This window comes from Chrysemys picta, chromosome 3, assembly GCF_011386835.1.
Source record: "Chrysemys picta bellii isolate R12L10 chromosome 3, ASM1138683v2, whole genome shotgun sequence".
NCBI classification, from domain to species: domain Eukaryota; kingdom Metazoa; phylum Chordata; order Testudines; family Emydidae; genus Chrysemys; species Chrysemys picta.
This window is the reverse complement of record NC_088793.1, coordinates 133,652,220-133,678,323: the sequence shown is the minus strand read 5'-3', so window position 1 is coordinate 133,678,323 and position 26,104 is coordinate 133,652,220. Positions and strand designations below refer to the sequence as shown.

The 26,104-nt window shown below is 40.5% G+C and overlaps 1 protein-coding gene across 11 annotated transcripts in view; it reads left to right on the top strand.

Moving 5' to 3' along the window:
* The window catches only part of ARID4B (AT-rich interaction domain 4B), a 152,606-nt gene that overhangs the window by 108,677 nt on the left and 17,825 nt on the right, over positions 1-26,104 (top strand). For 9 of the 11 annotated variants that reach the window (XR_010600177.1, XR_010600176.1, XM_005291197.5 and 6 more), the window contains 3 exons: positions 8,344-8,598; positions 22,502-22,586; positions 23,513-23,705. Coding sequence is in view for 9 of the 11 variants with exons in the window: in XM_005291197.5 (XP_005291254.1) it covers positions 8,344-8,598; positions 22,502-22,586; positions 23,513-23,705 (533 nt within the window). In the remaining 2 variants the exon portion in view is untranslated. The remainder of the gene's footprint in view (positions 1-8,343; positions 8,599-22,501; positions 22,587-23,512; positions 23,706-26,104) is intronic. The other 2 variants (XM_005291198.5, XM_065590516.1) reach the window with 1 other exon arrangement.

Sequence of the window (26,104 nt, the reverse complement as noted above, 5' to 3'; positions counted from 1 at the left end):
CGGCTAAGCGATTGGACCTATTGGGGAAAAATGTTTATTCCTCAGCAGCGTTGCAATTTAGGATTGCAAACTACCAGGCTCTGCTAGCCAGGTACGATTTTAATAACTATGTGTGTCTAGTAGAGTTCCAGGATGAGCTGCCACCAGACCAGCAACAGCAGTTTCAGGCACTGGTGGACGAAGGGTTCCTGGTCACCAAGATGAGCCTCCAAGTGGCGGTTGATGTGGCCAACATGTCCTCTTGCTCCCTTGCAACTGTAGTCATCATGTGCTCATGGCTCCAGTCATCCAGCTTTTCTCAGGAGGTCCAAACTACTATCAAGGACCTCCCCTTTGACAAAGACTGTTTGTTTTATGTGAAGATGGACAAGTCCCTTCGCTCTTTGAAGGACTCCAGCGCCACTTTATGATCCCTAGTGATCTACACCCCGGCTCCGCAATGCAGACACCCACAACAGCAGTTCCTTTCCCACCAGTATACACCCTATCTGGCCTACTACGAGGGGCAACAGAAAGCCCCATGCAAGTGACACCAGTCCCAGCAACAGTGACCCACAGCCTTTGCCATGGCCACCTCCTCAAACCACCCACAACCAAAGTCCCAGTTTTGATGGTTTGATTGAGAACTGCGAACATTCCCCTTTGCCACCTGCAGTGTCTCATATCATCTTTGGGGGCTATCTTGCCCCATTCACTCACAATTGGGGCAAAAAGTACCATGGACAATTGAGGCCAGAATGCATATAAATGTGCTAGAACTGAGGGCAGTCCATCTTGCATGCCAGGAGTTTCTTCCTTTCATTCAGTCCCACCATGTTCAATTACTCTCCAGCGTTGTAGTGGTGGTATACATCAACAAGCAGGGCAGTGCCAAGTCTCCCTCCCTCTGTTCCGAGCCCATCCACCTTTGGAAATGGTGCATCAAACACCATGTGTAGGGCCCTGCCAAATTCACAGCCATGAAAAACGCGTTACAAACCGTGAAATCTGGTCTTTTGTGTGCTTTTACCCTATACTATACAGATTTCATGGGGGAGACCAGCATTTCTCAAATTGGGGGTCCTGACCCAACAGGGAGTTGCAGGATGGTCACAAAGTTATTTTAGGGGGTTGCAATATTGCGACCCTTCCTTCTGCGCTGCCTTCAGAGCTGGGTGGCCGGAGAGCAGTGGCTGTTGGCGGGGCGCCCAGCTCTGAAGGCAGCACACCACCAGCAGCAGCACAGAAGTAAGGGTGGCAATCCCATACCATGCCACCATTACTTCTGCGTTGCTGACTTCAAAGCTGGGCAGCCAGAGAGTGGCAGCTGCTGACCAAGGGCCCAGCTCTGAATGCAGCAGCGCAGAAGTAAGGATGGCAATACCATACCATGCCATCCTTACTTCTGTGCTGCTTCTGGCAGCGTCTCTTCCTTCAGAGCTGGGATCCCGGTTAGCAACCGTCACTCTCTGGTAGCTCTGACAGCAGCGCCACCACCAGCAGCAGCACAGAAGGGTAGCAGTACGCAAACCCCCCTACAATAACTTTGTGACCCCTCCACCCCCACAACTCCCTTTTGGGCCAAGACCCCTACACTTACAACACCGTGAAATTTCAGATTTAAATATCTGAAATCATTAAATTTACAACTTTTAAATTCCTAAGACTGTGAAATTGACCAAAATGGACCGTGAATTTGGTAGGGCCCTAACTATGTGACACTACAAGCCATGTATCTCCCGGGCACCCAAAATTCCCTAGCCGACGCCCTCAGCAAGATACTGTTCCTCAACCATGAGTGGGAATTGCACAGTGCCATACTCCAATACCTCTTCCACAAATGGGTCACCCCATTCTGGGATCTCTTCATCACTTGTGAGAACGGCAAGTTGCCCCCTTATTGTTCCAGGAGAACCATATGGGAGGACTTGCAAGACAAAGCTCTTCTCCCTGGACGGGTGACCTCCACTATGCTTTTCTCCCCATTCCCCTCCCACAAGTGCTATGCAAGTTTTGCCAGGACTGAGCTACTGTAATACTTATAGTCCTGTTCTGGCCCCATCAGTTTTGGTTCATGGACCTCCTCAGACCCCCCACCCGTACACAACTCCATCTCCGATCTTCTCACACAAGATCAGGGCCAAGTATGGCATCCCAGTCTGGGCCCTCTTCACCTCACGGCCTGATACGTCTGGTGTTTATGTTATGCATCCCACCACCATCCATTTCAGGAAAGGTCTCCTCAATACCTTCCCACCAGTACTCTGGCTCACACCCCCGTGGGATCTTAATCTCATTCTATCCGCCCTCACAAAGCCACCCTTCAAGCCAATGGCAACATGCTCCCTCTCCCATCTCTCCATTAAAGTAATATCCGTAGTGACCATTACTTCATGATGAATCAGTGAACTGGTGGCCATGGTGGCTGACCCCCCTTGCACCGTATTCCACAAGGATAAAGTTTCCTTATGGCTCCACCGTAAGATCCCTCCAAAGGTAGTGTTGGAGTTCCACTTCAGTCAGTGCATTCACTCTTTTCTGTCCCAAACTGCATGCCTCCTATGCAGACAGGATCCTGCACTCCCTCGACATGCACAAGCATTCTTATCTCCAGAGGACCCGCTCCTTTTGTGCATCGACTAAACTGTTTGTGACCATTGCCAACTGGTCCAAGGGCCAAGCACTTTCCTCCCAGCAAATCTACAAATGGGTCTTTGCATCCACAAATCCTACACGCTATCAAACGGACTGCCGCCTGACTGTGTTACAGCATGTTCTACACAGCACAAGCAGCCAAATTGGCCTGCCTAGTGGATGTCTCATGGCAAGATTTCAGTCATGCAGTAACACGGCGCTCCATACACTTGTTCATATCTCACTATGGCATGACCCAAGGGGTGGCTGTTGGTTGCACTGTACTACAGACTGCACTTCCTCTCCCTTCCTCACACCGACCTCCACACTGATCACTGATCACTGTTCACCCACGTTTGGAATACCTAGAGACGATCACTCAAAGAAGAGGAGGAGGCTACTTACCTGTTACTCAAGGTTCTTAGAGTTCTGTGGTCCCTATTTGTATTCCAGTACCCACCATCTATTCCCTCTGCTGCAGACTGGACTACTCAGCAATAAGAGAGTCACTGGAGAGGCATTGATCCATGCGGCCTATTGTACCCTCAGCTGCAAGCATGAGGGGACGCACATGCAGGTCAACAGACACTGCTAAGAGAACTTTCTGCCTCCAGTGCATGGCACACGTGCACCCCACATTTGGAATATAAATGGGGACCATACATCTGAAAGAACTTCCAGTTGCAAGTAAGTAACCTCCTCTTTGGTGGTAGTAGTAGTGTAATTCTACTAGTGAGTACATGAACAGACAGCTGCAAGAGAGGTAGAGGATTTAGAGATTTGGCAGCGAGAAGGTTCATGGGGGGTGGAGAGGGGCTCTTCTGTCTACGAAGAAAAGGATGGAGAGTCACTTCTCTACATATACCTTTTGAAATAAATAAAAGCATTGGAGAGGGGACTGTTTAAGGATTTGGAGGCTGCAGTGAGGTCCAACGACAAAAGCTTTGGCAGCATTGCAGCTGATTCAGACATAAGAGTCGGGAGGTAATTGGTATAGCGAAAAAAGCCAAGGGGGTGTCAACAGAAGTTGAATTCCCTGGAGGATTTTCATTCGCAGTCCTGGGAGATGTGGAGGATCATCCTAAGGCTCCCTGCTGTCTTCATAATTTGTTAGAAATAGTAGTGTGTGCCAAAGCTAATGTGTTCCTCTTGTCTCTTCTTCCTCCCCTGTTCTGATATTTTTGTTTTCCTACCTTATAATCATGTGGCAATCTTTCCATATTATTACTTCTGTAATTAAATCTACAGTAAACATGATTCCATTTGAGTCCCACATAAAGAACGCTATATTAATGTATAGTAATCCATGTTGTTTTCCTGGGTCAAACAAAATAAAGGGCCAAAAGCTATATTCCGTACCAAAGCATTTGTATGAAATTGAGCAAGCTAAGAGACAAACATCTAAATATTAAAAGATTTAAAAACAGCAAACTAAAATTATATGCAGTAGTAATAAGTCGACAGTTCAGCATTTATATTTAGACAGCCTGTCTCAAGTATACCTAATATCCAGTCCCCTGATGCTTCATCATATTTATAGAATTACAGATGGAGACCCCAAAAACCTTTTTTTCCCCCCCGATATTTTATTTTTATAGTAGCAGCTAGAGGCCCCAACCAAGATTATAAAGAGCCATTGTGCTAGGCACTGTATAAACACATAAGAGACAGTCCATGCCTCAAAGAGTTTGCACTCTAAACAGACGTGAGAGACAGGAAGTGTTCTTATCTTCATTTAACTATAGGAACTGAGGTACAGAAAAGATTAAATGTCTTGCCCAGTGTCACACATGGAATCTTTTGCAGAGTTGGGAATTGAACCCAGATCTCCTTGAGTCTTAGTTCAGAGTCTTAACTAAAAAACCCATCCTTTCAAGCCAGATGATGTGTTCAAATAATGAAAAATATTTCCCACTTCAGAAGGACCATTCTGACTTTGACCAAGCGAGGATAAATTAAGTTGACAGAAGATTCAGCACCCCAGAAATCTGCAGATCCCTATATTAACTTAATGCTTGGTTACATTACTCTTACATTTGTTAATTATTATTTATATATGCTGCCATGTTATTGGTACTGTATGTATGATGAGATTTGGTTTTGACCCCATCCTGGGGTTGTGCAACAACCCTAATCAAATGAACTTTTTATTGGCTGAAGCTGCTGGGAAGAACTTTTACAATAAGGATTGGTAACACTCTTTCTGTCAGACATAATGGCCCTAAAGATTACAGGGTATAGCACTTTCCTACATAACAGTACATAACACATACTATTTCATGCATTCATATTTATTTGTTAATATACCTGCACAGTGAGTATGTTTGTATTTGGCCTATGTGCCTCTGTATTGACAAAAATGCTACTGTAGAGTAAATTATGGCTATAATTTTAAGTAGTTTTAAAATATTAAAAACGTTTTAAACTTCCTCACTGTATTGTTTGAGTTTTGTGATATTCGTGTGTGTGTGTGTGTGTGTATTTACACATATTTTAATATATTTGCTTTATTATTACCAGATATTTTAGAATTATAAATGCTTCCTCCTACCTTTGATTTTCTGCTTCTAAGGGCTGAAGCTTCCACTCTATGGAGTTTGAGGGTTTCTTTAGCTGGTTGCTGTAATTTAAATAAGTGAGCTACTTACAACCCAGTCCTTCTCACCAGCTGCTTGGTATTGTTTGGGTTGTTGGAACACAGTTATGGTAATGCTCCATTTATGGTAGTGCTCCACTGTCTGTCTTTTCAACATAAATGCATCTCTCCTGTTGTGCAAGGGAGGGGTTTTCATATCGCTGCAGCTTTGTCATGACTATTGGTTGGTTTGTTTTTGTTTGTTTTTATTTTTAAGATTGTAATTTCTTCCAAGAGTCTTGTTTGTTTCCTTTTTTATTAGAATTTGAATGAACAGCAATGCAAGAAATCTGACATTCACATGCATGCATATATAGCCAAATGAGATTTCTACAATGCTCACTGGAATGCCCTGGCCACCATTTTTTCTAAGAACTTCTGCTTCACAACATTCAGTTCCTTTCTCTTCATCTTCATACCTGGGTTTGAGGTCTTGAAACAGGAGTTTATGGCTTTCATGAAACAGATTCCACTCTTTCCTTGCAACTTCTGGAACATGCTTTTCCTTTTACAAAGTTCATTCAGGGATATAATCTGGCAGTTCTGCTATTCCCAAAATATGAATATTCTTGGCTTTTGTTTGATTTTCTAGATTCTCCAACCTCCGATCTAACGAGGCCACTTCTCACTGCACTCTTAACTGCAACCATCTCTGATGACATTTCCTTATGCTTCCTGGCATTTCCCTCTACCTGTTACAGTCCGCTCTCCACCTTACCTACTTGACCATCCAAGTTGCTCAGCTTTACAATGAGGGTTTCAAATATCCCCTCCAGAGAACTCCCGGTAGACTGTTGTAGAGTCTATTTTCGCATGAAATCCATTGATGCACCAAGAAAGCCACCATATCTGGTGGGTGATAAGAGGAGACTCCAAACTAGTCCAGGCCTGTGGGTTGCTTCACAGTCGGCTGCACCGTAATTGGACAGACTTTGGAAGAGTCCTTGTTTCTCCTTTTCAGGCATGATTTTCCTCTTTCAGAAATCATTAAGGATTCTGCCATCAGGTTTTGAAAAATTTCGCTCCAATAAAGTTTATTTCATTAAAATTGCCAGAAAATCTCCATGGCACTGAAAACTCTCAGGCATGACTTGCTTCTGCAACATCTTGGCTTCACACTCAAACCCTGTCTGATACTTTTGTTTCCATAACTTTTTTCTTTTAAGTCCTTAAAATTACAGTAACCATGAGCTGCAATTTGCTAGGATTTGTAAATTACAGCAGCACTGGAGCACTTTGAGAGCACTTTATTGAAAGCTAAATACCAGACAGGTCTAGGTCATGATTGTCAAGGAATTCTCCAGCCTATGGGCCAAATCCTGGTCTCCGGGAATTTAGTGGGATTTTTCTGGTTAATTTTTGGGTCAAGTATTTGACTATATTGGGAGAGATTGGAGAGGAAAAGAGTTGTAAAGTAGCTGTTTATTGATATTTCAGTTTAATAACTTTGGTGGTTTTAATTATATTAGCAAAATAGACCATTTGAAGTATGTTGTATAATTAATGTGATATTCATTAATACAAAACTCTGTAGACTTTTAAGGATGGAAATGTCTGTTTAGTAGAGTCCTCTCTATCCTTGGTGTGTATTGAATTTAATAGATGTATTTTGGGTTAACTGATAACATAGTACATAAACACTCTGGGAGTTTTAATTTTTTTCTGATGGCATATGCATGTATGCATGCAATGGGCCATATCTATTCCTAGTGCAAGTCCATTGAAATCAGTGCAGTTGTGCTAGGGATGAATTTAGCCCACTATTTAGAAATCACATGGCAGCTAATTAAAGAATTGTGATTTGATATTGGCCAAATGCCTTTGATAGAAAACAGTAAAATGTTGTTTGATCCCTTTCAAGAGAGAAAGTGGCTGTGTTAAATTAATATTTTTGCCTGTACAGTCGTATGGAAAAATAGACTCATATCAATATTAATATAGACTTTTTTATTTGTACTGTATATTAAAAACAGAAGTTGACTCAAAGGCTGATAGTTGTATTTCTTCATAAACAGTTTTTAAACTGTACAAGAATATTTGTTCTGGTTTTCAGGTTTTAACTGATAGGAACCTATGATTTTTAAAAACTCCATGTGTGGCATGGATCTATTATAGGTTGTATATGGAGGAATAAGGGACAGTCCCAAAATCCAGTAAGAATGTGCCTTAGAGAATGTTTAGAGGTTAAGGCCCAAATAGCCTTTCTTTTGGGCCCCCATCTCTAGAAACTTAGTACCAGATTTTCAGAGGTGCTGAATACCCTATAGCTGTCACTGATTTAAATCAACAGGATTTATCTGTGCTCAATACCTCTGAAAATTTGGCCCTATGTTTCTAAAATCACACCTGAAATTATGGAGACTTCATGTGAAATTTTTGGGTCTCAACATATATGTGTGTGTGTGTATGTGTGTGTGTGTGTATGCTTGGCTATTTTATTTTTGAAAACCTTTAGCAAAGAATAACAAGGTCATAAATTGGATATTTTTTTTAAATCCTCCTATTTAGGATCTGTTGCACAAAACTTGCTTTAATGGCAATCCTTTCAAAAGAGAATTGACCCATTTACATGGCCATTGTGAGGCAATGGATGTAACAGAGCACAGATCTTTATATGGTAGCCAGTCTTAGAAAGTTACCACTTGTAAAACTTGTATCTTGAAAAATGAAACTTAGGAATGTTTTCTCTATATTGAGAAGAATGGGTTTGAGTTGGAAACATAGGTATTTTAGCTACGGGACCAGATGAAGGATTTGAGAATTGAATAATAAAAGCTAAGAACATTAAACAGTTTTTATACCATACAGTACTACTTCACTTCTCTCAGATGTTGATGGATTTTTTTTCTCTAAACCGTCATTTTTTAATCTTCCATTGCTGTAAAAGCATCTTAGTGTCATTATATTCTATGTGTGCTTTGCTCTATTCTTTTTAGTTGATAATACTAATATAACACTGAGGCAATTTCACATATATGGAGCCTGCTGTTTCCAGCCTCTAATGCATCCGCAATATTTATCAGTATATGTGGTTTGGAACTGAAAAGCTTATGAAGTATCTTTTATTAACTCTACAATTTTTTAAACCTTTCAAGAGATGACACGAATAAGGAGGAAGATGAAGATGAAGAAGAAGCAGAGGAGGAGGAGGAAGAGGAGGAGGAGGAGGAGGAAGACAACAATGACAACAATGAGGAAGAAGAGTTTGAATGCTATCCACCAGGCATGAAAGTCCAAGTGCGGTATGGACGAGGGAAAAATCAAAAAATGTATGAAGCTAGTATTAAAGATTCTGATGTCGAAGGTGGAGAAGTCCTTTACTTGGTGCACTACTGTGGATGGAATGTGAGGTAACTTAAGTTTTAGCTAGTGATTACTTCCGTAAAATACTTCTAAAATACACTTGTGTATTTTAAAAACTAACTGAATATTGAATTCCGTACTCTTAACTTTTAGTACTGGTATTCTATGAAGATCATTGTACTGTATTAAATTATTTAGATTTTTAACATATATAAATACAGTACTTCGTGACTTAGAGCTTAGGAAAAATCTTCTTAAGGTGACTTGTTCAAGGAAAACCTCACTCCTGTCTCAGTTTTCTTTTAAACACCACCAAACAACAAAGGAAATGGCAGTTAGCCCAGTTCTTTGATAAATTTCTTCTGTGGCTCTGTTCAGCCAGTTTTACTGCATACCACATTTGAGTAATCATACACTTGACTAAATCTGTATATGCACTTCTCAAAGTGCAGCACAGAGTACAAAAGCAGTTTGGTGGCATTTACCAGTAAAAAGAGATAGGAGGCCAGTTTTCATTTGGAAAAAAGATGTATTTTTTGCTGGACATCCATACTTGAGAAACCATATTTCACTTTCAGCTTCAGGTTAGACATATCAGTCACTCTGTGCACCCAGGATTCTTAATTGCACATTAGTAAATTGCAGTAAATAATTACACTTCACTTGTTCAGACCTATTTTTTCCAATTGCCCCAATCTTCTGAACAAGACTCTTCTTAGCCTGGTGGCTTGTTATGCCATTCTTATTTTATTGGTACCATACCTGGAGTTTGTTCTTAATATAGTATTATTGAAAAACTGTTGAGGCTTAACTTATTTTTTTAAGTAAATCCTGTAGTAGAAACTTTAGTGGGAATAAGATACAAGATACTTTGAAAAAGGCAAAAAAACTTATAGCTTCTTGAAATCTTTTAAGCCAATTATCTGGTCTTCTGCTTTTTTGCCATTTCAACATATCCTTTTCTGCTAACTGTTCTCAGGCTGCTGTCTTTTTAAACTTTGTTTTACTCAGTATGAGATTAGCAGGGCTTTAGAAGCAAGAGGTTTGAGGCAAATCTAACTTCCTTCATGAAAACCCTTATGAACCTTTTATCATCTTCACCTATCATCTGGACTTGCATTACTTTAGTACCTCTGGCCAAGAGGACAGAACAGAGGTTTCTTTGGACCTTATACAGTGCTGGCCGGATCAGCTGGCAAGGGTCACAATTGTAAAAGCAGGCCACTTTTCTCCTTCCGTTGATTCCACCATTTGCATCTGATTTCACTGAATGCATCACCCAAGCACCTACTGATCTGGGGAATTGCCGTTCATTATTGAGGCCTCTGACTTCAGTCTTTTGCAGTATTTGTAGCTTGTACACCGTACTGGAATGGCCTAATTTTCTTTTACATAAAAAAGAGTCTTCAGTAAACATCAAGTAGGCATGTCAGAGAAACAAGGCTATAGGATCCATTCCTTAAATGTCAATATACTGGGGGAAACAGAGGTCAGTTTGGGGTTTAGATAGGATTTGGAACACTACTAGTATTTCAGTCATTGCCACGAAGGACTTGCCTTAGTATCCAGACTGATGAAATTTGCACCCTGGGCCTTTGACAGTTGCTGCATAGACTTCAAAAGGGATTCGCATTTTAAAAGTCCTTTTGAGATGTCTTCATTGTTTTTTAATTCAAAGGAGAATCTTAGGAAGAGCTTTACGAATAAATTCTCTGTCTCTTCAAAGTAAATGTTATCAAACATGCTACCGGGTGAAAGAATCGGAGGGGTTTACTCAAGCAGCACTACTTCTTAAATCTGGAAAAAATCAGAAGTTGAAATCCAGCCTTCCTCTTGAGACCTCAGCAGCTTCATTGTTAAAGGAGAAGTCAAGATTGTGTGTTTGTGCGCTATGAACTCTGAATTTTAAACAAATGCATAGATTGATATCAAAGGGATCCTTCCTATAGCTAGGATGTATTAGATATTAAGGGCACCTTCAGTTAACCATTGACCCCCACCTCCACCAAGGTACAACAGTTATTTTCGACGTTTTGAAGTCTTCACTTGCTGCTGTTTGATCTTTTCTGCCAGCTGAACTGCATGTATGTTCCTTTCTAAAATGCTGATGATCAAGGACAGTCTTTTTGGAGGGTTGAGAGAATATATTTCACCAAAAAGTGTTTAATCGTTTGGGCCTTCAGAAATTTTCTTAACTCCATACAATTGCTATTTAGCTACTGGAATTTATAAAGACCATCACACAGGCTAGTTAGTTTAATTCAAATAAGATAGCGGGAAATGTTGGATTAGTCAGTCCATCACTATCAGGGCAGGTGAGTCTACTGCTCTCCAGGTCTACAAACAGCATTTGTCACAACAGTGACATGCCCCCACTTAAGGTAACATCTTGGAATTTTTGTGGTGTCAAGATATGTGGTCTGTCACATATTCAGCTTGACAACTATCTTTGAATCAATTCCAGACTTGAAAATATTTGTTTTTCCTTGGTGTTTCTTGGTATTCTATTGCTCCAGGAAGGTTCATCTTAGGGGGTGTGTGTGTGTGTGTGTGTGTGTGTGTATTCTTTTTCTGTTAAGTCTTGGATTTTATTCAATTTTTAAGTAGAACAAGTGATTTAAAAACCTTAGTTCATGTAATAATTGTCTCAGGTGGTTTAGAATCCATGGTCTTTTTATCTCTGTTCTTTTTTCTTTAAGTTTAAAATTGTTTTTTTCTCCATTCTAAACACTATATCATGTACTATGTATTCCTCAAACCAAAAACAGTCTAATCAAGAATTCTTCAACTCTGATTGCATTTACTTAGAAGTTCTCATTCCAAGAGGATATTATCCCTCCCTCAGTTCATGCCTTATATCAGTATATCGGGGATGAAAGTAATATTAACTGTTCAGATATTCAGAATATTTATGCTTCACTACACTTTTTTGAAGACCCATTTAGTGATACTAAGCATAGTAGGACATTGTCAACTTTCTTGTATTAATTAGGGAAGCCTTGAAACTGAGTAATTTTCTAGCTGCACTTTATCTTGTGGGGAAGGAGATCACCATTACTACTTGTATGGATGAAGGAAGTGGGTACTGCCGATAAGGGAATCTAAGTTGGGTCTCTTAGAACAGGAATAAGACTCTCTTTAATGGAAGAAAGAGGTAATGGTACTGGTACTAGTACTAGATGCATGTTCTCTCTTATTAGAAAGAAAATTGTTTACATACCCCATATTTTTTAATATTAACCAGAAAGCTCGAGATAGAGAACAATCTTAATATCCTTTTTGCCCCTGAATAGGAAACTTTGGTTTACTTTACACTAGTGATGACACTGGTGTTAGACCAGATAGCTAAAGATAATCCCAACAGACTCAAAACATTACTAGTTTTTTATGCTTAGAACTAGATTCTGATGACATCTATTTGAGGTGGGGACTAGTATATTTAACCATTCTCCTGAAACCTGGGGGAATGTATCTTTTGGGAAGTAACAGTCCTAGAGAAGAAGATTACTCTGTATTCAGTTTGAAGATTGAAAGGGGAGATGGAACTAACCTAGTGGAATCAATGGGAATGAGATGTTCTCAATCATAAAATTGCAATCCTGCTACCATGTTCGTCTGAGGAAAAAGTGAAAAATTCTCAGTTGCAAAAGACATTTCTCGTGAGATTTTGCATTCTGGAATTGCTGATATATAGTTCTATAAAGTTGTTATAGTCAGATGCTTAGAAGTGTTGGGGATCCCCTTTGTGGTTTGAAGGGTCACTTGCTGAATTTTGCACAATTTCTATGGATCTAAAACTTCCTTGGAACGTGCAGTACAAGTCCCTCTAATTGTGGTATTTGCAGTTTTCAGCTGACAACACTATGCAGATAAAATAAAATACATTGAAAGGTGAATTACAGAGGGTTTTGAAATATGAATTAACCCTGCAATATGTGCAGAATGCCCCAAATAGCATGGCGCAGAGGAGCATATTCAGCACAAATTCTAAATTAACAATCTTTGTAGGTCATTTAAACTCTAACAGGCTGGTTGCCAGATGCTCTGACACCCCAAAATGCATCATTCTTGGATGTTACAGCTATTCTGAAATTATACCATATCCCTTTTTCTTTTGGAAATTTGGTTGGGGGAAATATTAGTTACTTACTTAATTGACTGTTTTAAGTTTTTTGTGCTTCACAGTTAGATGTTGAAGCAAAAGAGGCTTGAGGTACCCCAGGTTTGAGGAGCCCCTGAATAGTGTATGTAATAGAGAAAAGTTATGAATATTCAGAGTGAAACCTGCTTGAGGGCATCACTTGAGACCATCAGAACCTGGTTAAGTAATATAGGAGGCTTTACCTAATGGTCCAGGCCATTTGGAAACCAGCTTTAAAGCACCCTCAATATGAGGGTTGCTCTCTAAGTAAAACTCCGCATGCCTGACAGTCATTGGCATTGACTAAACTGATATTGAGGAGTGTTTTATTTTATTCGTTTTATGTGGACTCATCCAGGGTTTGAAAAATCCACTTCCCCATCTGAAGTAGGACTCTGTTGGGTGAGTGCCATTAGTTTCTGCAGAATTTTAGCTTTCATAAAAAAAAAAAAAATTCTAATCCTTATGGTTGTGAAGATAATCTTCCAAACACAAACTGAGTGTAAACCAATGCAGTTATGTCTTCCTAAGTCTGCAGAGACTGCTCCGGTACTGCCACCAGTGCTGCTTGGGTGGAAGGGGAGCCCAGCTGCTGCTCTTTCTGCTATGGAAATCTCACAGGATAATCACTCCTTTTAGGAGTAGGGTTCCCTAGAAGTTCCCAACCCTTTGCACCATGGAGCACTGTGGAGGGGACACACCATCCCAGCAGAGGGCTCTGTGTTTGTGTGGAGGCCTCACTGACATTTCGCTACCCCATCACAGCAGAAGGACAGCACACATACACAGAGCCCTTTCTTGGGGTGCAAAGAGAAATCCTATGTACATGTGACTGACTGGCAGGAGGGGCATATGGCTCAAGAAGAGCTGTGAGTAGGAGTACCATGTATTTCAGCTTGGCATGTAGGCATAGTGCTATGGGCTAGCATTATGGTAATATCAATAATTATTAATAATAATAACTAATAGCCAGCATTGGGTATGTTTTTTGTGGTTTGAACACATAAGTCCACTGGATGTCGGCACACTTTGTCATAAATACATTCTTCTCAAAATGTAGCTGGTTGTTCAATAGTGTGCAGAATTCAAGAGTAAAGAGAAAAGTCTCAAATGGAAAAAGGGTTGCTAAATGTGCAAAACCACTTAATTTTTTTCTATGCGTTTTGAAGAAATAAACAGAGGAAGTATGAAAATTGAATTTGTTCTTTTCTCTGTTAGGATAGCAGAAGTTTTGTGCCTTTTTGGCAGAAAGCTGTGTGCGGTTGTCTCTACGATGGTATATGCTGCAGCATCTGTCCTTTCAATTCTTGACTATGCATTGATGATGGTCAGGGAGTTAGTTTTGTCCATGCTTTCAGGGCTTTTATTAAGAAGGTGAAAAGAAAATATCTTCCACTGATGCTGCCTTGTCAGACCCTAGCCTGTCTCTTGAGAGCCTTGCAAGCAGAGAGAGCCATATCAAAGGACAAAATCCAGAAGTTCACCTTATTGTTACTTATTAAATCATTCAAGAGAGATACAGAAATGTTTTCAGCTCCCTCACCTTTAGTGTTACTCTTAACAAAAAGAAATACTTTTACAGATAGGTTGTGGAACTCATTGCCACAATATGTCATTGAGGCCAAGAGCTTAGCAGGATTTTAAAAAGGATTAGACTTCTATATGAATAGCATACTCTGCATTGTTACAGTAAATATTTTTTTAAAAAAAGCTTTGAAAGGGATATAAACCCTTAAACTTCAGGGCATAAGCAACCCTCTTCCTCTCAGGAATTAAGAGGAAACTTTCTTGGCGACCAGCTTACATCATATCTACCTACTGCAGAGTTTCTTTCTCTAAAGCACCAGGTACTGGCTGTTGTTGGAGACAGCATCTTGGACTAAATAGACTTTATTCACCTAAGGCAGTGGTTCCCAAACTTTAACAACCCGTGAACCCCTTTCACTAAAATGTCAAGTCTCGCGAACCCCCTCCTAAAAATGAATATTTCCAGGGATTTTCTCCTTTACCTGAGTATAAATTATAAAAGAAGTGATCTTGGAAATATAAAATTTGTTTTTATGACATGCTTATTACACACTAATTATTTATCATTTCAGTATTTTTATTACCATATATACTCGATCATAAGTCGGTTCGTTTATAAGCCGACACCCCCCCCCCCAAGATGAATAAGTAAAAATAGAAAATTTTAATAACCTGTTCATAAGCTGACCCTATAATTCAGGGGTCAGCAAACTTTGGCTCCCGGGTCATCAGGATAAGCCGCTGGTGGGCCGAGATGGTTTGTTTACCTCGAGCGTCTGCAGGCACGGAGGTAAACCTAGGTAAACAAAGTGTCCTGGCGCGCCAGCTGCTTACCCTGACAGGCCGGGACAGCAACTGGTGGGGAAATTTTTTGTGGGGGAGAAGCTGGGAGTCAGGGGAGTAACCCCTGTGACCACCCCCCACATGATCCCACCCCTAGCCCGGGACCCCCACACTCTCCCCATCCATTCCTTCCCACCTTATCTGGGGAGGGCCAGGGGAGGATGTCTCTGGCCTGGCTGGAGCTGCTCCGGCAGGCTGGGCAACGCGGCTCCAGCCTGCTCCAGCGTCCAGATCAGGCAGCGCAGCCGCAGCATGGTCCAGCAGGCTGGGCCGGACAGCACGGCTAAAGCGTGCTCTGGCGGGCTGGGCAGCGCGGCCACAGCCTGCTCTGGGGGGTGGGGCCGAGTGGCTCGGCTGCAGCCTGCCAGCCCCGGAGCTGCAGCTGCTTCGGAGGCTGAGGGGAGAGCAGCGTGGCCAGAAGCGGAGAGACTCTGGCTCCGCCTCTTCCCTTCTGGCTCTGCTGGCTGTGCTGCCTCTCCTTACTCCCTCTGTTGGGGGGAGGGACTGTGTCCCACCTCTCCTTCTCTATACCCGTTCATAAGCCGACCCCTTTCTCTGGTGCTTCCCTTTTTTACTAAAAAAATTTGGCTTATGAACGAGTATATATGGTACATTATGAAAATGGCAACACTCTTCCAAGATCTCACTTTCGTAGCTTGTATCACTTTGAATAAGCCTGTTATAAGACAAGGCTCCTATGTTTCATCAAGGAATATCAGATGTGAAACAGCATGAAGATATTTAAAAAGCCAACTCAAAGAGTTCCTCCTACACAAGCATTCAGGTCTTGAGCAGTCCAGGCAAACAACGCACGTTACAACAAAGCTTAAACTTGTTCTTCATAATAATTTTAAAAACAATACAAGCTGCCTATTTAATTTTAAAAACAGCAAAAAATATCCACCTCCCTTTCAATTTCTTATAAGGAGTCTTGAAGTTTAAATCTCCTCAGTGTGAAAGATATGCTTGCTTTGATCTGCTTGGCTCTTGGAAGTCCAGGGGCTTCGGGCTGCTGGCCCCGTGCTGTCCAGGGTACTTAGGGACAGCTCTGTCCACCATTAGGGATTTTTTTTTCCCGAGAACCCCCTCAAACATTTCACGAACCCCCAGGGATTCACGAACCCCAGTTTGGGAACCACTGAGCTAAGGATTTGGTCCTGTATCCTGTGGTCCATCTTAATAGCATACTCATTGTGGATGAGTACCACGGGACCAGCAAGGATCCCCCCAGAGGGATATGAATTCTTTATCATTTTCTATGGCCTGGTCCCCACTAAGCCCCCACTTCGGACTAAGGTACGCAAATTCAGCGTTAATAACGTAGCTGAATTCGAAGTACCTTAGTCCGAACTTACCGCGGGTCCAGACGCGGCAGGAAGGCTCCCCTGTCGATGCCGCGTACTCCTCTCGGCGAGCTGGAGTACCGGCGTCGACGGCGAGCACTTCCGGGATCGATCCCAGAACATCGATTGCCTGCCGCCGGACCCTCCGGTAAGTGAAGACGTACCCTATGAGTGAGTGTTCATTTTTCTTTCCTTTTTTTTTATTCAAAACAAGCTTTCTGAAGGCAATCATTTTAACCAGAAAGATAAAGAAGCTTCAATCCCTTATGGTTTAGTCCTCCAGTCTTAATTTTGATAAAAATGAATGGATTCTTCTTCCTTGTCATAGATTTCTCCCTAAAGTATTTCACATGAATTTTACCTTTTTTGCCCTTATACCTTTCTGTTTTTAATGAGTCATTTCATAAAGATATCTTTCCTTCCTTTTGGGCATAGAGCCAAAAGAGAACCTGTCTCCAAGCAATATGATTTCAGATAGTAGACTTTGCAAATAGAATCATAGAAATGTAGGGCGGGAAGGGACCTCAAGAGATCAAGTCCAGCCCCCTGCGCTGAGTCAGGACCAAGAATATCTAAACCATCCCTGATGGGTGTTTGTGTAACCTGGTTTTTAAAACCTCCAGTAATGGGGATTCCACAACCTTCCTTGGAAGCTTATTCCAGAACTTAACTATCCTTGTAGTTAGAAAGCTATTCCTAATATCTAATCTAAACCTCCCTTGCTGCAGATTAAGACTATTGGTTTTTATCCTACCTGCAGTGGACACAGAAAACAGTTGATTACTGCCCTCTTTGTAACAGCTCTTAACATATTTGAAGATTGTTATATAGCCCCCTCCCCAATCTTTTCTCAAACTAAACATGCCCAGTTTTTTTAGTCTTTCCTCATAGCTCAGGTTTTCTAAACCTTTTATAATTTTCTTGCTCCCCTCTAGACTCCCTCCAGTTTTCTTAAAGTGTGGCACTTTAAATTGGCACAGTGCTACAGCTGAGGCCTTGTTTGTGCTGAGTAGAGAGAAACAGTTACCTCACGTGTCTTACAAACAGTACTCCTGTTAATACATCTTAGAATATTAGCCTTGTTCACAACTGCATTACACTGTTGACTCATCAATTTGTGATCCACTATAACCTCTAGATCCTTTGCAGCAGTCCCCCGCCTGGCTAGACAGTTATTCCCCATTTTGTTTTTGTACAATTGATTTTTCCTTCCTAAGTGTAGTACTTTGCACTTCTCTTTATTGAATTTCATCTTGTTGGTTTCAGAGCAATTCTCCAATTTGTCAAGGTCATTTTGAATTCTAATCCTCTCCTCCAAAGTGCTTTCAACCCCTCCCTGCTTGGTGTCATCTATAAATTGTATAAGCATATTCTCCAAGTCATTAATGAAAATACTAAATAGTACCAGACCCAGGACATACCCCAGCAGGACCCCCTATAACAGGGGTCGGCAACCTTTCAGAAGTGGTGTGCCGAGTCTTCATTTATTCACTCTAATTTAAGGTTTTGCGTGCCAGTCATACATGTTAACGTTTTTAGAAGGTCTCTTTCTATAAGTCTATAATATATAACTAAACTATTGTTGTATGTAAAGTAAATAAGGTTTTTAAAATATTTAAAAAGCTTCATTTAAAATTAAATTAAAATGCAGAGCCCCCCGGACTGGTTGCCAGGACCCGGGCAGTGTGAGTGCCACTGAAAATCAGCTTGTGTGCCGCCTTCGGCACACATGCCATAGGTTGCCTACCCCTGCCCTATAAACATCCCCCCAGTTTGACCATGAACCATTGATAACTTCTCTTTGAGTCCAGTCTTTCAACCAGTTTTCACCCACCTTATAGTAGTTTTATCTAGATCACATTTCTCTAGTTCACTTACGAGAATGTCGTGTCTGTGTCATGTCAAATGCCTTAATAAAATCAAGATATATTAGGTCCAGTAGGCCAGTAATCCTGTCAAAGATGGAAGATAGTTTGTTTTGGCATGATTTATTCTTGGCAAATCCATGTTGGCTATCTGACCACCCTCTTTTCCCTTAGGTGATTACAAATTGATTGTTAATTTGTTCCAGTATCTTTCTGGGTATCAAAATTAGGCTGACTGATCTATAGTTCGCCAAGTTCTTTTTGTTCCCCTTTTAAAAGATAGGTACTGTGTTTACTCTTCTCCAGTCCTCTGTGACATCACCCATCCTTCATGAGTTCTCAAAGATAATCGCTAACGGTTCTGAGATTGCTTCAGCTAGTTCCTTAAGTATCCTAGGGTGAATTTCACAAGGCCCTGACAACTTGAATACATCCAACTTATCTAAATATTCTTTAACTTGTTCTTTCCCTATTTTGGATTGTGTTCCTTCCCTCTTGTTGTTAATATTAATTATGTTATCTGGTCACATTTTACCTTTTTAGTGAAGACTGAAGCAAAATAGGCATTAAACACCTCAGCCCTCTTGATGTCATCCATAAATAGCTCTCCTTTCCTTCTGGTCTTTCTCTTGCTCCTAATATATTTATAGTACCTCTTCTTTATTTATTTTTATTTATATTTATTTTCTTATTGCCTTTTATGTCCTTTGTTGGGTATAACTCATTTTGTGCCTTAGTCTTTCTAACTTTGTTCCTACATGCTTGTGCTATTCTTTCGTACTCATACAAATACTTGTACCATATACAGTCAATTGCCCATTCTGGTAAGTATTTAGGATCCATTCATTCAGTCAGAGCCCTGATGGCTTCTGAGGTATTTTTTTTCTAACTCTCTGTATGTGAGGTGTTAGATTTTGTAGAACTGCAAGACTAACATTGACCTTTCTCCACTCCTCACCATCTCCACCCATCCCTGAGAAGTCACTAATTCACAGTTCTCCAAAGGATGCTATTTTGTGGACAGAATCCCAAACTGGAATAAGTAGGTTTTATTTACCAATAACTGGTATTCTCCTTTGGATGCATCTATCTATTTTCAAATGCCTACTATTCTCGGATCACACGCCAAGTGAGGGGAGGACCTGCATTATACAGACATGTGGATAAAGCGGGTCAATAGAAAACAATTCATGTTAATGACTTGAATATTTTCTAATGCCAGTGTCTATGGGGAATTATGTGCTGTACACATAAATCTCTAAATACCATGGATCACTGAAGATGAGGGTCCACTTGGAGAATTCCACTCGCAGCATAGTAACCCAGGTTTTTCTCTTATTAAAAGTGCATGTTTCTTTTAACCTAGAACTGAAGAACTTCTTTTCACATTCTCAACTCTTGTTTAAAGTGTTTAAAGTTAGTTTCTTGAGTGAGCAAATCATTTGAAGCCCCATTTATGAAGTAGAGATGGTTCAGTTGTGTGACTTTAAAAATGTTGCAACCCTATAGGGCAAAATATAAGACCCTGCAAAATCTATAAATTCCTGAATGTCCTTTTGTACTTGTCCCTAAGGATCATATCCTCTCAGTGCTTTAAAGGTTTATGCTTCTTAAATTTGAAATGTGTGTGTTGGTATAGATAATGCACACAGTAGCATTTTCCATTGAAAAGCCACTTTGGGGATTTGGACATCCAGTTCCCATTTAAAATTGAGAACTGTATGACCAAATCCTCTAGGAGACATTTTGAACATTTCAGTCTAATGTAGCAATAGGTATTTCCTACCAGAATATTGAATTTAAATTACACCAACTGGTATGGCAGCATTCCAGTGTCATTCATCTGCCAGTGATGACATACTAACCTTTGAATATCAATCTAAGTCTAACCTAACATTGAGTGTTTTAAGTCACTGGAGACACATGCAGTGTTTAAAGTTAGTTTCTTTATGTGGAAAATTATTTTTGTTGGGGTAGCATGTAGAATTGGTGAATAAGGCTGCAAGTGGTATAGTGATGTAATCAAAATTGAAATGAAATTTGTAAAGTACTCAATTTTCTCTGTGAACATGTTCAATCCTAGTGCTGCTTTCTCTCATAAATTTAGATCTAAAAAAATCCCTTAGCTCTGGAGTGCATGGTCCATTCAGAATTCTGTTTGGTGTGATTCCATCATGTTAACATGAGCTTGATCTAAAGAAACCTTACTTTAAACCACAGCAGTTATGAATTTGCTATTGGCAGGTTTACCTGTCACCTAAAGATCTAGAGAAAGAAAGAAATCTGGATCTCTCTACCTATGTCTAACCTGGTCATTACAATTAATTTAATCAAAATCATGTCCCTGACAGTGTGGTCTCTCTCAGTACATTAAGATTTTCTAGGGAAAAAGACTATGAAAATTTGTCAGCATTTAATAAAGAGAAAGATCCATATGATACTCTATAGAAAAATAATATTGAACATATTTGTGTTCCAATATGAAAACCTCCCTCCTTTCATATCATTATTATGTTTCTGGATGTCATTTTTTGTTTTATGAGTGTGGGGGATGTGAATAGATAAAGCACTAAATTTATCTTCTGGACTCCTCTGTTCAAATCTTGATTTAGGTCATAAATGAAAATGAGTTTGGTGGTTTCTTCAATCCCTACATTGGTCAGTATCACAAAAGTTACCAGAGTTAGGCACATTTGTCAATGGTTGCTAAGATGTGGCCTGGGACTGTAATAGCAGAGGCTCTACAAGTCAAAATAGAGGTGTAATGTCAGATCTGTGTGAGAAAGCCTAGCATGAGATCTAGCTCTGCACTGTTGTGCTAGTTGCATACTGTATTTTCATGATACTGCATACACATTTTCATGACTACCAATGAACTCCATTTATGCACACACACACACACTTATTTGTTTTTAATTAACACATTTCTTATTCAGACACTTTTTGAATTCACAGTGTAGGCAGGCCAAGGTATTGTGTTCATAATAAACTCATTTTTTTTATTCTTAACTTTACATAGTGCGTTTTGATTTTTTTTAATTGTTGTTAGCTTTCTAGTCTGAGCACATTTCTATCATGAATGTTCTTAATGAGAATATATATGTTCAGCAGTCTTGGATTTTGTACTTCACGTGTACAGTTTCAGGAGGTGGGACACATGAGGCAGTTGATGTACATACGTTATTACTATTTATAGAGCATCTAACTGATAGTACCTTCTGATATCAAATAAAAAGTTCCTAATGCAAAAATCCTTCTAGATCTCAAGGGGAGCTTTATAGAGGATACAGAATCAGCTACAAGGAGTTTTTCTTTTTTTTTTTTTTTACCAAGCAATCAGGTTTTCTATTACTATAAGAATTTGTTTTTAATTAATAAGATGATATACTATATTGGGAAAATTTACCTTGCATATCTGTACAGCAGTATATGACTCAAGTATTCTGCTTTCCCTATGGGCATGGATATCCCATTATTATTTCATATAAATTATATGCACAAAAGGAGAGCAGAATATTAACTTTGAATACTACCATCCCAGTATGAGAGAATTTTGCCCTATATGCTAAGAAAGTAAAGATTTGAGATTTTGCAATACTTTACAATACCTAAGAATATAAGAACACCCATACTGGGTCAGCCCAAAGGTCCATCTAGCCCAGTATCCTGTCTTCCGACAGTGGCCAATGCCAGGAGCCCCAGAGGGAATGAACAGAACAGGTAATCATCAAGTGTTCCATTCCCTGTCACCCATTCACAGTTTCTGGCAAACAGAGGCTAGGCAGGAGCACCGCCAGCTTTTCTGCCACTCAAGGCAGCGGAAGGTCCCGCCCCGAAATGCCACCCCCCACAGAGGTAGCGGAAGGTCCCGCCGCCGAAATACCGCCGCAGTCGCCGCCCCCCAAATTGTAGCACCCTAGGCGACCGCCTAGGTCACCTAATGGGTTGCGCCGGCTCTGAGGCTAGGGATACCATCCCTGCCCATCCTGGCTAACAGCCATTGATGGACCTATCCTCCATGAACTTATCTAGTTCTTTTTTTAACTAGAAGATACGGTAGAAATATATTCATTACTTTTCACTCTTAAGTACAGAGTCTGTCTGCATATGGTTTCCATTACGTGTTTTACTACTTTTTCTTTCCCCTGTAGAATGTGTCTTATGAAATTTTGAATGTTTGCTTAAATTCTGTTTATATATATTTTTTTGAAATGCTTGCTTTCACATTTAGATATGATGAATGGATAAAAGCAGACAAGATAGTGAGACCAGCTGATAAAAATGTGCCAAAAATAAAGCATCGGAAGAAAATAAAGGTAGATTTTTTTCTATTAGATCATTTTGCTGCTTAATTTACTTTCATATAGACTGATTTTATAATTATAGCCTTTAAATGGACTTGGAAATTCATGATAAATTTAAAATTAGTTTCTGTTAGCCTCTTAGAAGCATACACTTTTTTAAGCATGATTTTTGTCCTTCCCTTTCGAAAGATAGCTTTTTCTTCCTCCTCTTCCCCCCGCACTCCCAGTTCATCTGGTGCACCAACAGGAAACAGAGCCATTCCCTCATCAGCGATGGCAGCACAGCACCAGGAAATAAAATTTGCTAGCTACCCTGCTGGCTTTGAAGCACAAACCTGTGTCGAATCTACATAAATGTGGCTTGTATCTTGCTTTTAACTTCTTGTCAACTGTGGTAGATTTAAAAAAAAAACCACAGATATTTTGGGCCAGATCCTGGTCAATTCCTTGTGCGGGGCAGAAGGGTGTGAACAGCCTTTTCCCCCACACCAACAGGCTCCATGGCCATCCCTGCACTCTGAACACAAGGACTACTAGAATCCAGTGCTTCTGATAGAGCCAGACTTGCCTATAGCCTCTCCTCCTTCCTCATTAGCACAGCACAAGGGTTTGCCATTCAATCCAGGCTGTCACAACAGTCATGCCTTCTCTCTGCAATATCCCTTACTGCAAGGTCTAGCATAGTGGAAGAACGGTTTAGCCCTTAAATGCTGAGAATATTCCTCATCAGATATAAGTGTTAAGGAATTCACATTTTTGGTGTTAATACTTGTGCATAAGACAAAATACAGTGCTTGCATATCCTTGTAAAGGAACAAAGAAAAACTTATTCTTAGGTTTTGTGTTCAAAATCACTGTCTGCATTGCTAATTGTAATTCACCTTAAATTATATGTTAGCATTAGAAGAGTTTTTAAAATGGTTTTTTCCTTAACCTAGAATAAAACTGACAAAGAGAAGGATGAGAAGTATTCTCCTAAAAATTGTAAATTGCGACGCTTGTCAAAACCACCCTTTCACACGAGCACATCACCAGAGACTGAGTCCAAACTTGACAGCACTGAAGCCAAAAACTCTGAACAAGCTCCAGTTAAATCCATAGAAATTACTTCTATCCTTAATGGGCTACAAGGTATTGTACATGGACTTTCTAATTCAGTATGTAATCATTTTACCAGTATCTTAAAGTGACAGTACAGAGCAATTGAAGCAAACTATAAATAAGGCTGCGAGTTTGTCATGGAGGTCACGGATTCCATGACTTTCTGGGAGTTCTGCAACAGCTGGCCCAGTGGCCACATGAGCAGCTCGGGTGGCCCCCAGGCCAGCCACACCGGCCACTGCTGGGGCAGTCTCAGGCCACTGTACCCCTCCCCCCCAGCAGCAGCAGGAGTTTGGGTTTGGGAGGGGGCTCAGGGCAGAGGCAGGGGGTTGAGGTGCAGGATGGGGAGAGGGCTCTGGGCAGTGCTTATCTTGGGGGGACGAGGGAGCTGTCCGGCTCCCAGGCAGAGGTGCGGCCAGGTGGCTCCGCGCGCTGCCTGTGTCCACAGGTGATGCCTCCGCAGCTCCCATTGGCTGTTGTTCCCAATCACTTGGGGAAGGGGCAGCATGCAGAGCCCCCCTGGCTGTGCCCTCCTCCCAGCACCAGCAGGGGCCATGGGCCACCGCCCTCCCCCCGCAGCAGCTGATCCCCTGGGCTGCCCCCTACCCTCCAGAGCACGCACATTTTAGTTAGGGGTATATAGTACAAGTCATGGACAGGTCACGGGCCGTGAATTTTTGTTTACTGCCTGTGACCAGTCCATGACTTTTACTTAATATACCCGTGTCTAAAACATAGCCATAACTGTACATTGAAACTTGTGGAAGAGGAAGTTTCCTTCAGAGCATTAGGAGATTATTATTATAAATTCAGAGTCTGTCTGTCTCTGTGCATTTTTTTATTTATAAATTGTTTTATATATATTTTGCACATAAATAGCACATTTTTGTCTAAAGTGCTAAAAACATACACAAACTTTCTGAATAGATATTCTGGATTCAGATGATTTCTGTAATCTTAAAAATAATTTCACTTGTAAAATAATACTTTGAAAAGTTTTTCTGCTGTATTTTCCCCTTTTTGTGTTTGACAAAGTATCCTTGGCTGTTCTTTTTAGAAATAACAAAATGAAAAATTATAAAATTATACAGGAAACTAATTCTACCAGTATAAAAAACTATTTAGGAGCCGTGATAGTGACATCATTAGTGACTCCGCAGTTAGTTATAATTGCCTTTTAAAAGCCAATTTGACATGTACACAAGTACTTTCTCAAAATAGATGCTTTCATGTGAAATCTCTTAACTTTTTTGAAAATCTTTAAAAATAGTGTATCAGATTTTCATGTGGTTGTAAATCTGCATAGCTCCATTGCAGTTGATATAACTATACCGATTTACACCAGCTGAGGATCCACCCCCGAGTTGCAAAAACATCATAGCCTAGAAACTCCATGTTTGTTTCATTCCGTTTTCCTTGGTAATTAGTGCCTTAAGTATTTTTAGGATATTTGGGTGGTTTTATAAAGTTTTGGAGCTGTTCACTTCAAGCTTTTCAAAACGGTCAGGTTCCTGTAGAGTTTATGAACTTGGATGGTTGACTCTTTCAGATGACAATATTAATCTAAGCTTTCATTTAAAGGTGACATAGAAAGGAAAAGTGGATTACTGCTATTATTTATGATGGATAAAAAAGACCTGAAAGAGGTGTGGAGATTTTTTTCTGCTGGAGCTTTAGATTAGAAATTCAGGTCCTGTCTACATTGAAAGACTCTGTGGAGAACTAGCAGGATTATGACAGCACAATTACTAAAAGTGAAATCTGATTAATTGAGGGAAAGAGTGTTTTTTAGTTATACAGTCTAAAACAATGTTTTAATACCTATTTAACTAAAGTACTGGGAGAAAAGTTCTTTTAGAATTCAATATCTTAACCCTTCATTTAAAATCTGAGAAAGTTCCCAATATACATTTTGCAGTCATCCAAGAAGGCTTCTTGCCGAAAAAAGAATGGAAGTGTGACAAGCAGAGAAAAAACAACTTTGAAAGATAAACAAAATCCACAAACCTTTCACACCTCCATCATAAAGAAGAAAAATACACATATTTGTAGTTCGCTGTAGGCTAGTGGGCAGATTCACCAGCCAGGCAGTCCAAACAAAGCCCAAACCCCTCATGTTCAGTTTCCCATCCCTTTCATCTGAGCAGGTTCTCTGATAAACAAAAGATGCAAAACTTTTCAAAACAATACAAAACACTTGGTAACTGAGATCTTCCTGCAGGGGAGAAGTGGGTGGAGACATCTTTTCTCAAAGCCTTCTCTTTCCCAGCTACTGTGGAGACACCCACACTAGGACTTCCCTGACACTGAGTTTCTCTAGTCTGCTGTCCCCACCTAACAGACAGGAAGCTATATACCTGGTTTCCTGTAGGTCACATGCTTGCACCTAGCCATGTGCCTGGAGACTACAGCTCCCATTTGTAAAGGGT